Here is a 12,886-nt window from a genome sequence, read left to right as displayed (position 1 = left end):
AATGCACTTAGCTATTGGGGTAATTTGAAGTAAATTTTTCTCCAGCTGCCCCACACTCAGTCCCTATGTTACTTAAATTAGACTGATAAATAACTAGGAGACTGCAAGGAAATCCTTCCCTTTGAAATTTACCTGCTGTAAGGTTAACAACAGATGCAGTTCCTGCAGTGATAGCATCAACCTGGGAGTGTATTTCGTGTTTTGATTCATCAACCTTGTTCTGAACCCATACTCTTGATGCCTGAAGAGTAATAACAAAAACAAGAATTAAGGATTGCAGTGAGGTTCTGTAAGAGGAGATACTATGTAAATCTCTCGTTCCTTCATGAACCTTTAAAAGTGAAACAGAGGACAACAACCAAGCCTTTAAAGTGAAATATGAAAGCAAGCATTTTCTTTTGCTGAATCTTCACTACAGAATTGCTATCACATTTCAACAGCTGCCCTTTTAAGGTAAAGGCCATAAACAGTGCATTCATGAAGGCTAGGCTAAACACTCTTGACTGACAGTCCCCCATAAACAACAGTCTCTTGATCTGTCCTCCTGCCATAACCTGGATCAGGGAAACCGAATCATATTTTGTTCTTATTTTTCAAGTGTCTGGAAGGCAGTCACTCCCACCATAAATATTGCCCATAGTTTGCATTTAATTGTACATAGGCATATGAAACAAATAGGATTCCAGACATGGTTATGGAAGGAAGTCTGCTACATCTAACCTCAGAAGACTGATTAGAGTGAGGTGGAACACTGTATATGAATTCCTTAAAGAGAGCACAGATTTTTTAATCTCATTTTAAAAGCTTTAGTGATACTACTTTAGACCCAGGGACAATGACTAAACTGATCTGTAAACACCCCAAAGCGTTAAGATCCATTTCTAAGAGGGATTAGAGAAACTCACCATGTCCTGCCCTAAAGGTGGCAGGTTATCAACTTCACTGAGGTCAGCTTGTGCCTGTTGAACAGCATGCATACTGGTATTAATAGTCCCCATCAAGGCCTGCTGAGCTGAGGTCTGAAAGGCAAAACAAGGAAATGGCTGTGTGCTAGGTTCCAAATGGCACTTCAGGCAGATGCTACATATGCACGAAGAGACAGTGAGTGACAACAATCCAACAATCACACCAGGCCATTTCAGATAGCTAGCTTTTCCCTGGTGCAATGGAGAGCCCTCTAACATGCCTCTCACACAGTCTTATTCTGCCTCTGTCATTTTATACTCCTCTGTACTTGCATACATTTATAAAATGCTGAACTTTCCAAGATCAAAAAATGCCCAACAGACACACAACAAAACCACCAAGCTCTTACTGACTTGCATTCTAGGAACATGAACATGAAAACTGAAATTGCTTCTAGGATATCATTATTGATTTCCTGGAACAGGACAAACCTATAACAACTCAATTGCCATCAATATGCATAAGCTAACAGAAAACCGAAGGGTTTAGGCAGAGCAGAATGGCTATCTGTATTGGGTGTCTGTGGCAAGATTTTGGCTGCAGGGGTGGCCTCTGTGAGAAGAGGCCAGGGGCTGACCCATGCCAGGCACAGCTGGTTCTAGATGGCTCCAACAGACCCACCACAGGACACAACTGAGCCCAGCAGCCAAGATGGTGGCACCTCTGGGAAAACATTGGTAAGAAAGGGCAAAACAACACATGGTGGCGAGGGGAAAAAAAAAAAATTCAAGAAACCACCCTGCAAACACAAATGTCTGAGAAAGTTGCAGATGAGGTGCAGAGCAGAGATTCCCCAGCAGCCTGCAGGAGAGACCACAGTGGAGCAGGTATTTCCCCGCAGCCTGTGAAGAGGGCCATGCCAGAGCAGATATCCACCCTGCAAGCCCACAGAGGACCCCACACTGCAGCAGGTGGATATTTCCCTGAAAGAAACTATAGCCTATGGAGAGCCCACGCTGGAGCAGGGTCTTGGCAGAAACGGCAGTCTGTGGAGGACCCACGCTGGAGCAGGCTCTCCTGAAAGGAACTGCAGATCATAGGGGACCCCCACTGGAGCCAGTTTATCCTGAAGAACTGCAGCCCATAGGAAGGACCCATGCTGGAGTTGGGGAAAAGCGTGAGGAGGAAGGAGCAGTGGAGAGGGGCTGCCAATTGACCACTTGGGAGCAGGGAGTAGAATAATCAGAAATGAAGGATTGAGGTTGAGCCTGGGAAAAAACGGAGGTGGCAGGAAGGTGTTTTAGTTTTTGTCAGTTTCTCACCAACCAACTCTATTTTGATTGACAATAAATTAAATTAGTTTTCCCCAAATTGAGTCTGTTTTGCCCTTGAAGGTAATTAGTGATCTCCCTGTCTTTATCTCAACCTATGTTGTGATAAAGAATTTCTGTCTTCTTTCCCACCCCCAGCCCCCAGCTTATTGAGGAGCAGGAGTGACAGAGCAGCTGGGCAGGTATTTGGCAAGCAGCCAAGGTCAACCCACTATGCATACTACACTTCTAGTGGTACGTCATGACCTTAAGCACTGATTATATTCTCTACAGCCTGTTTAGGGTTTTTGATAGTCTTTTAATTTAAATGAGAAAACTCAGCATCAATTTTAAGCCTGCTAAAAAATTCTAAATTGGTGGGCTAGTGATAAGCTAAGTGTAAGCCTTTTTCTTAAAATTGCTTACTTTTGCTAGTCTTTTAACCTTTTTTCCTAACCCTTGAATACTAGTTTAACTACTGAGAAGTAAAGAGAAGGCTGGAAGAGCCAGCTTTAAAGAAAATGAGGAAATAAGTCAAAATGTGATACCCTAAATATTTTAGGGATGCTCAAAACTTATATTCAGTAGGACAGCCGGGAAGTCACACTCTATATCCTCCTCCTGCTCTTAGTACTATGTATAACATGCTCTTTCTGACTACTTGTGGCACAGACAAGTTTCAAATGCAAAAAAAGTTTCAAATACAAAACAAGGAGGTTTCTCACAAGCGGGGGCATATGTCCTCTGTGCATCTGACCAACTGTGACTTGCTGCTGCGGAGAAGGCATGATGCCAATGTTGAAAGTCTCTGGGCCACTGGACCCTGAACGCATAACAGCTGGTAGTGCCACAGAGCCATGCTCCACCTTCCCGGTTCGGTTGAACTGCTGCTGCAAGATGGTAGATCTAAAAAAAAAAAAAAAAAAAAATCCAACAGAGAGAGAATTAGTTAGCTCCTGCAAATCAAGTTCTGCCAGATGTTCTTCCTTTAGGATTTTAAATTGCATTTCATGACATTCAGAGAAGCTGGAAAATTTAAATTTTACCGTTTTTCTTTCTAACCATTTTCTAACATGCTAGAAAAAAACTAATCTGGGGTTTTTGGCAGATTAAATATTAATAGCACTAATGAGCAGGCACCAAGGAAAGAAGGCAATGTGCAGTTCTGGTCTACATGGTACAATAGCTTTACTCCTATAACATGCATGACAGACAGAACCGGAACAAGGTTTATGGCATAACTGCTTTGTTTCAGTTGTATCATAGGCTGATCAATAGAAAATAGAAGCATGAACCCTGTGGAGGTGCCTTTTGCAAGCAATCCCTAGATTTGGGATAAAAACTAACATTCACTCTTCCTTCTTTATACACACATGTATACACAGTACTTGCTAATGATCTGGCAGCCTATCAGATAATGGGCTTGGAAGCAGGATACTTTCAGAATTAATAAAGTTATTGTCATCCACAGTCATGAACCACTTTGTCAGATATACTGCTCATATTTAAAAATGGTTCAAGCTTTAACAGTTAGAAGCATTGACAGAAGTTCTGGCTTTAACAGCAACACTCTGCTGGGGAAAAAAGAAATTTCAATTGTGAAAAATCTTGTATTCATCAATTACAAGTTTTGGGCCTCTCTGCACAGCACTTAGCTGACAGTATATTCTGGAAGTGATTTGGAAAGGGCGATGTCAAAAGAAAGCACATCTGAACATGCATGATCTGCCAAAAGTTGAAATTTCACAGGCAGCCAGATTAAATATCTAACAAGTTTATCTCCTATAAATCGTATGTTTAACAATAAATCAGACTTTCCACATACACACTGCTGACGCTGCCATCCTCAGAGTTCCAAGAGGAGACTTGAGTGGCTCATTACACCTTATAATGTCACAAACCTATTTCTATTCCTTCACCGCAACAAAAGATTTAATATTCCTTTTCAAGACTATGGCCAGCTCTACAGTTATGCTTTTTGCTATATTCAGTTACTCTCCCATCAGAACCCTAGCCTGACCTACTAGTACCAAAACCTTACCTTTACACATGCCACACATCTAATTGGTTTGTCTAAAGTGGTTTGGTGAAATAAGCCAGCTCTGTTCATGATTGTGTACAATTAAACTGACAGCAGTCAAATTTACTGGAAACCATGGACCTAGCCAACACAAGCAACTAAAACATTTTAATTCCTAAGTGTTTGCATGAAGATCAAAAATCTAATACATCATTTTCAGCTCTGCATCATTACTGCCCCCCAACCCCCAGCATTTTACTGAATTGCAGCCTGAGTTCCTTTGTTCAAGGGTCAAGTTACCTCAAACTGGTACTACTGCTGGTTGCCTTAACCAACAATTTTGTGACAAATACCTGCTCTTCAATCCTTGAATGAAGCTAGTAGCCTGATGAATTGCCTGGGGATAGTACTTCCTTCTATTGAAATACTCTGTAGAAAATAATTCTTTAACAGTAATAACTATACTATTTCATTTGAAAAAAGCTGCCACAGCCAAAAGGTCTCACTCTTAAATAAAGAGCATTTCCTCCTGTTGTATACACTCACTTCTTAGGTGAAACAGATTCTTCCAACATGGTTGATTCCTCATCACCTTCAAGCCCAAATCTATCTTTACTTTGTTTCTGGAGGGGGGAGGGGGGGGGGGGGGGGGGGAAGAAAAAGAAAAAAGTTAAACAATGTGTGTTGCTTTTTGCTTTCTCTCCACCATTTCCTTGCCATTTATCAGAAGCTTAGTCAAATAATCTGCAGAGTCTTGTCCAGTGCTGAACACCATGCATTTTGGTAGTGTGACAACATAACCTCCACCTCAGAAGAGGTGCCCTTCAGCATCTAACAGACCAGGTTCTAAGCCCTGGCAGATGGAGTGCATAAAGGAAAAAAGCCTATTGGTGCCTTTTTGAACAAAGGTAAAGAGAAAGTGCTGAGATACTGTCTTTTCTCACAGAAAAAAAAAAGTTCTAAAGACCGAGTGATATGCAACAACAGCAAATCTGGGCACAGAAAGGACATGTACCATCCCCTTTCCCATTCTCTTCTAACTCAGGAACATCAGACTGACTCAATTAACTAGACCTCAGCTACAAGTCATACTTAGCATCCTGAAATGTTACTACGTGGTGCTACCTACCACTATGAAATACATATCCATAGTAAAGATGATAAATTTAATACTGTATCCAAGTTATATTACCATAGTTACTTCAAACCTCTGGACAGTCTGCACATCTGACTTTTTGAGGCAGTTTTTTATAGTGGTATAAGGGAGGTGAATATACACAAGGGGAAGAAGTCTAAATCACTAGAAACAGGAAACTACCATAAAAGTACTGCCTTGTAAAACCAATCTATTTCTACTTGTGACCTAGTGCAAATATACTGTCTGCTTTCCACCTTGTTACATGATTTGTAGTCTGAATGTATACATACTATTATATTTTGAGTTTATGCATGAACTGAAACTGCCTATTTCTAGTCAAGATTATGCCTTGCTTCCATATTAGTATGAAGTAAAAAACCCCCATACCTAGATTAAAAAATGGTAAAAGTTCCTCAGGTTCAGAGCTTCCTGTCAACTGATTAATGACCTATCACTAAAATTGCAGGACAAGAGGGAGTGGGGAGTGTCGCACCAATAATACTTTAGCAGAAAAAAACACACCACCAATCCACACCAGAGCAAATGAGTTGGAACAGTACGAAACACATCAAGAATTAACATTATGCAACTAAGAGTGACAAATCATACTTTAAGGCATGCATCACAGAGATAACTTAGGCTCAACAATTAGAAACGGCATGCTTCTCATACTCATCATGAAGCATCATGGGTGTTTTACCACTTAACCTGTTACTAATTCATTCATTTTATAACTGGCTGTGTCAGCAAATTGTAAAGAAGCATTCAAAGGACTGGAAGGGAGTGGAAATACGCACATCTGTATTCCATCAAGACAGAAAGGCTGCTTTCATTTGGCATTAGAAAGCAAAGCTACTTTTGAAGCTTAAGAGCTAGAATCAAGTTTTAAACCATCTATAGGAACCTGCAGTTTATTTAACATTTATTAAATCTGAGACTGACAGCCTCAGAGAAAAAAGGTATGTACTGTGATGAATTCTGGCAATCCTCCTCAACCTCTGATTTCGTAACACTTCATGTTACATCCTATAGTGTTCACATGAACAAAGGCAATAAATTCTCCTGAGCTGCTTAGCTTTCTGTCATTTCTTTACTATTAAACTCCATTACAGCAAATAATGATGTAGTTTGGTTGAACAAAGTAAAAATTACAAAGGAATTTTACAAAGTAAAAATTTATCAAGGAGCAACCAGTGCTATTTGAAACACCTCACTTTTCTATAAACCATACTTACAGTATGACCATTCAGCTCCACGCTTATTGGCAAAACTGGTATTTTTTGCTGTTGCACTTATTTACTAGTGAATATTTTGAATGCTGGATATGAATATTGGCCTTTCCTCTCTCCTGCCAGGCACAGTCCATAAAACCAAGTTTCAAGATAGTCCGGCCTCTTCACAAACACTGAATTCTATCCCTCTCTCTACACAACTGAGATGTAATTCTTTGCTTTACTGATCACAATATTTTTAAAGCAATATTTCCCCCCCCCAAAACTTTCTCAGTTTTGATACATTATATATAAGAGTCGCTGGACAATTGTGTAGCCCTTAATGTAGTTTTAAATGCTGCTTCCAGGGGATCATTTCTTTCCACCTGATTCACCACTTTGGTCCATAGCTTAAAATCCATAGTTGAAGCTTTGGACTCTCCTCTGCATATACACTCATAGTCAGCAGTTCACCTTCCAGACAGAAAAACAAAGCCCAAGCATGCTGTACTGAGCCTGACCCATACTACCACTACAGTTAATAGCCTTGATGTTTTCTAGAAGCACTCAAGTTAATGAAAAGAGCTTATATTAAAGGTAAAAATGATTAACATCCAAACATAAGGTACAACAATGACTTCATGAGAGAAAAAGAGAACTGCAGCTTGCACACATTTGAGCTTTTGCACTGCTGTACAGTGATTTTTACTGCATTTTTACTACATGTCATCTTGATACTATACCTTCTTTAGGATGATATCAATATAACCTGCAATTAATTGAGAGATCTGTTCTCCTTCAGTGGTCTGTACTGAGTAATAGCTTTCCTGATATTCACCAAAATCCTGAAGGAAGAGAGGAAAAAAAGTCAAACCTCTTAAAAAATGGAAGGTAAATAAATGAAGAAACAGTACCAAATATGAGTGAGAGAATTCAAGTTTTAAAATTATTTGTATAGACATTTTATTATATCCAACAGTAAATGAAACTGCTCCAAGATTCTAAACCAGTCTATATGGGGGGTGAAGGAGGAGAGGGGAAGGATGCTTTTCACAGCTTAATCACAGACATTTCATAAATTGAAATGACAGAGGACCAAAAGATACTTAGTCTGACTTCATCAGACTCAGTCACTGAAGGATGGAGAAAATTCTTTAGAATTTTATTCTAAAGCATAATCACCCATGCAACTGGAAATTAGATGCAAGTGATTAAAGTGAATATAATTTTCCAGCCTCTGCCTCTTGACTACCACTTTAAACAACCTCCTCATATACAAAATACTCTTGTTGCAGTAGTCTCTTATGGACCAAATAATTAACAAAACATCACATTCATGAAAGTTCTTTAAATACATAATAATCAAATGTATTAATGAACCACCTAGCTTTGTTTCTATTCATATCTTGCAAGTCACAAAGTGCATTACGAATGGCAAGCACCATAAAGGTTTAAGCAGGTGTGAATAATGATGTTTTCTTAACTGTTTTAGTGGTTAGGCACAGAACAGATTTAAACAATGTTTTTTGAGAAGATTTAAACAGTACTTTGGGGGAACGGGTCCATCTAGAAACATCAAAATACAGATCGACCCTAGACACCAATATGGGTCAGTTTATTAGTTTAGGACGCAGTGACTCTATACAATACTAGAAAATTACAGATAGAACAAGTTACATTAAAGAAACTGTTCTATAAGTACATCTTCCTTTCTCCTTGCCACATAGATCCTTCTTCCTCTGAATATATACAAAAAGACTACCAGAGTGAAGCTTTTAGGTGAGGCAGCCCAGCGTTTCACAGTTGTCAGTGGCCATTCCTGCAACACTTCCTTGGTCTTCTCATCCACACGCATCACTGAGTCTTTGGTGACACCCAGCAAACGAGGAACCAACTTGTTTTTGCCTTTCATTTTTTCCTATAACAAGGTGTGAAAGATTGTTTTTCATTCAAATAGAGCTTGCCAGAGGAAAAAGGAAAAGCATGGTGGAATATACTGACAAAAGGAAGCAACTGGCATGCAGATGAGGACAATTTAAAACTCCAGGCTCAGTTTGTCTGGTCTCAGACAGTGATTTTCAAACAATGCATTAACATTAATAAGCTCTGGTCCTTACTTGACCTTTACTATGCAGTTCAAAAGACACTCCCTCTTCTCCCTCCTACAGGAAACAGAAGTATTTTAAGGATTGTGCTAACAAATCTCTGGAAGTTACTTTAAAAAAACAACAAAAACCCAAAAAACCAAGATGGCATTCCTTCTAGACACAAGACTTCCTCTGTAAAACCAGATTAGAGAACCTGAATGGGGAACTGGCATCAGGAGGACTGAGAAGTTAAGGTTGCCCATACCATTTCTCTATAAAATTTCTGGAGAGGTAAAGGAAAGGAAGGCCCACTGGGCCTGACAATTAGGCAAGAACAGCCATAATTTGTCCCATATTTTGGATTTGAAATCTTAGTTATTTTCAATCCATGGGAACATCCTAACCCATGCAAACATCACAAGGAAGGGTGCAGGGTCAATCTGCATGCTGCTAGCTGATGTCTCCTTATTTGTTGGACATTCTGCCTCTTTAGTTTTCCAAGGTTGCAGAGGATAGGCCCAAACTAACTATCTGCTACATATAATCATAAAATAGAAATGAATCCCCATGTCCCATTCCCCTGAATTTATGTAGGCAGCAAAGAATCAATTCCTATTTGCGTAGTAGGTCATTTGATAGACTTTTTAAATGACCAATTATTCTTTCCAACAGAAGTTTCATGACACGGTTACTTGATTCAGTTACTGTTTGCTTTAAGCTATGACAAAAAAGCGCAAGATACTAATGAAAAATACAAAGGTATTTTTACCTTTTACCATACAGGTCAGCTACATTGTGTTAACAAATCCGCACTGAATTAGCATCTTGTTCTAAATGTGCATGCTTGTTAGTTTTAATATTTTAGTTACTGAAAACTGCACGCCATAACTTTAGTATAGTTTCTAATACACAACTTAGCTCAACAGCTCTGTTAAGGACTTGAGGTTCCATTAATGGTGCCTAACAAGATGTTTTCCCTTAAAGGAAGCAAGGTGAAAGGTAATTCTTTCTAAGCGTACCATATTAATAGTATTATCCTCTGCACATTTTTAATTTTATTTTCATCTTCTATCTGCTTCACTAGAATTTTTTGATGACTATGTACTTTAGGAAAAGGCAACCTATAGATATTCAGCTATCTACAGAGATTCTGTACTGTAACTGTGGGAACCTAAGAAGGAAAACATTTGCCTAAGTTTAGCCTCCTTTCCATTCTATATCAGTGGTTACTGAATACTCGGGCACTAATGCTTCAGTTCTGTTTTCACAGCAGAATGTCAGCATCTTGGTACCAAATTGTTTCAAAAGCCTTAAGACCATGACCTGTTTTACTGCAAGGATTAAGAGAAATTAATCATGCAGCTGATGAAGTTGTTCTTCAGGTGCAGTTTTTCAGCAATTCACATTATCATTAAACTTCTAAACAGGAACAACTTATGACTTCTTTGTGAATGTTTTTCTGAAGACAGTACTTTGTTGGTAATCAGAAGAAAAAAGAAGAAATGTCAATTTAAAGAAATTAAATCATGACAGACTCAAATTTCTTTCTGGTAGCAGTATGACAAGGATCTAAACTGAAATTATAATCCTGTCCCACGTAGTAACTTACACTTTTTTCCAAATGCTGCTTTCAGACAGAAGGCTGAAAGTATATCTTTGACCTTTGCTTAGTGCAGAATTTGAGGTAATACATAACCAACCGTACAATACGGTCCTAGCAAGATCTACAATACCTTAACAAGAAAAAATGACACTCCGTAGGTCCGCAGGGAACGGGCTAGCTTCACATACTTCACTTTGGCTTCTATTTCAGTCATCTCACCACAGTTTTTGTGCTCCTGTAATGACAGTTCAGTATAACTCAGACAGAAACAATGCTTTCTGGAAACAAACAAAAAAGGCTATAGCTTTTATCTGTTTAAGGATGCTTAGTTAATAACCATTACAATAAGAATATTTGAAAAAATACTGGCTAGAAATGTTAGCAAGACTATATCCCATAATTCCTCACATAAGAGAACATAAACAACCTGTGCAACTGGAATGCTCCTCTTCGACCATCATCCATTCTGTGTTACCAATCAAGCACACACAAACCACTTGTGAAACAGTTTACAATTCTAGGTATTGCTGCTATTTGACACCACTAGGTTTCATACAATTAACACCTCTTTGCTCAGGCTTTTAAAAATCATTTAAGAGTCCCAGCACCCCTATTTTTTTCCAGGAACAGACTAGTCCTGCTTTGTGCCCAAAACTTCCAATTCATGAGAGCCTCACATCTTGTAATTGACCATTTCTCATCTGTTATAGGTACTTCCAATAGGCTTTTTTCACCAGTTGCACCGTTATCCACATTTTTTCCATCACATGAACAGAATTCTACAGGTGAGGAAGAAGCAATGATTTTTCTAAATAGTTCATCCTGAAATAGTCATCTAGGTGTGCCTTGTAACTCAATTTCTATTTATAATTTAAACAATTTACTCATTAGTAAACTTTATTACCTGTAAGTAATGACAACTACCAATATTATGTATTCAAACTTCCTCTCAGCATCTGCTCTGCTACCCCAGAGCGTTCTGCTGAAAATCCTACCCCGATGTCCTGCTATTTAAATCCTGTTTGTGGGATTCCCTATCACACCTCATCTTCCCCTCACATTCTTCTGATCTGCTGGTTGCCACCACTTTCGTGCTGACTGATGGCAGCAGGGGGAGCACCAAGAACATGGGAAACACTCTTCTACTCCAGTTTAAGTCACCATCTCGACAATGTTCCACGGAGGAACTGCAACTGCAGTTGCAACTGCAACTCCAAAAGCCCTTTTGCATCCTAAGGACATAGACCGATCATATCTGTCAAGTTCAGCACAGAGAACACAACCAGGATCCCCAAAGAGCAAGGAGCCCAGATGTAGTCATTGCAGATAGAGTATTTGGTGAAAATCACCTGCCAAACCCAAGAATTTTATAACTCAGGGAAACAGCTGATTTTTGTCAAAAAGACAGCTTACTTATTCTACCTTGCTGTTGTATCTTTGCCCAGTATCAGTGCCCTCACTGATGAGCTTCTTGTCCACGCACTGAAGTATGTAGTGATTGAAGCTACTCATGGATCATATTTGACACGGGCAAAAATCACATGCTATGAATAACATGATAGCAATACTCAGAAGAATTTTTTTTTTTTTTTTTTTTTGCTTAAACTGGAACATCACTGCCACCAGCTAAAGGTATACAGAAAAGTGTTAGACATACTCATCTACAAACCCCAGGCAGAACAGACTGAGCTACAGAATTCCTAGACTGGGAGTATAACAGACATAGGAAAGTATGTGACCTGTTCCTGCTCTTCAACTTATCTCCCAAGGTGAGATCACAGATCATTGGTATGTCCTTCCAGAAACCACGTGACTTGATTTCAGCTATTGACCTCAGAATTTTTCAACTTATTCTGTATTGCCAGACATGTACTTCAGTAAGCACAGATATTTAGTGCATCTACAGTACTCAAACTCTGAGACCACTTCCAACAGTATCAGTACATTTTATACTCAACTGCTTCAGCCTTTTACAACTATGTGATTCCCAGACACATCACCGCACTCCAGTGTTAGCTAGCAGAACTCTTGAAGCTCATGCTTCAATAAGACATGAAATTAAAACTGGCTTTCCTAAATGTGCTTCTATTTTAGTACAAATACACATCCTTACATTTCAATGCAACTGAAAAAAAGGCCTTAAGAATATCAAATATTCACTCTCTCCCCTTCAACAAAGTACACTGAATAATAATCAGTGAAGAAAAAAGGATCAGGACAATAAATCTGCTGAAGAAAGAAAAGCAAAGCTGTCAGATTCTTTACACTTGATTTTCTGATAGTTATATAATTCGCGTATATATAGAGTATACACCTGTGAAAGCTCATATTTTTCTTACAAAGGAAGTGAAACTATTGTAGGTTTTTCAGCCTCACAATTACCTGAAATATTCTCTTTTCAGCCCCTCTTTGTTTGGTATATTCTTTAGGCAGGAATTCTTTTAGGCTAAGGAAAAAAAAAATTCCATAGTTAATGGTGTCTTCCTGAGGAAGGATGCTTTCCATGCTCCTTCATTGGCATTAAGTCCCCCAAGCTTCCTAAAGTGGGCATAAAATACCTACACAATGAAACAAAACTGGCTAAGCAGGGTGAGAGCAAGAGGATATCTTA

The 12,886-nt window shown here is 39.0% G+C and overlaps 1 protein-coding gene across 3 annotated transcripts in view; it reads right to left on the bottom strand.

The window, feature by feature from the left end:
- Positions 1–12,886, bottom strand: part of TLN2 (talin 2) — a 234,034-nt gene that overhangs the window by 90,204 nt on the left and 130,944 nt on the right. For all 3 annotated transcript variants that reach the window (XM_075045499.1, XM_075045498.1, XM_075045501.1), the window contains exons 9-16: positions 12,658–12,721; positions 10,406–10,510; positions 8,348–8,503; positions 7,329–7,430; positions 4,783–4,859; positions 2,942–3,122; positions 906–1,019; positions 133–241 (exon numbers count right to left, since the gene is read on the bottom strand). In XM_075045499.1, coding sequence (XP_074901600.1) covers positions 133–241; positions 906–1,019; positions 2,942–3,122; positions 4,783–4,859; positions 7,329–7,430; positions 8,348–8,503; positions 10,406–10,510; positions 12,658–12,721 — 908 coding nt within the window. The remainder of the gene's footprint in view (positions 1–132; positions 242–905; positions 1,020–2,941; positions 3,123–4,782; positions 4,860–7,328; positions 7,431–8,347; positions 8,504–10,405; positions 10,511–12,657; positions 12,722–12,886) is intronic.

Source organism: Buteo buteo, chromosome 13 (genome assembly GCF_964188355.1).
Source record: "Buteo buteo chromosome 13, bButBut1.hap1.1, whole genome shotgun sequence".
Taxonomy (NCBI): Eukaryota; Metazoa; Chordata; class Aves; order Accipitriformes; family Accipitridae; genus Buteo; species Buteo buteo.
The sequence above is the reverse complement of the archived record's forward strand: the minus strand, read 5'-3'. Positions and strand labels throughout refer to the sequence as shown.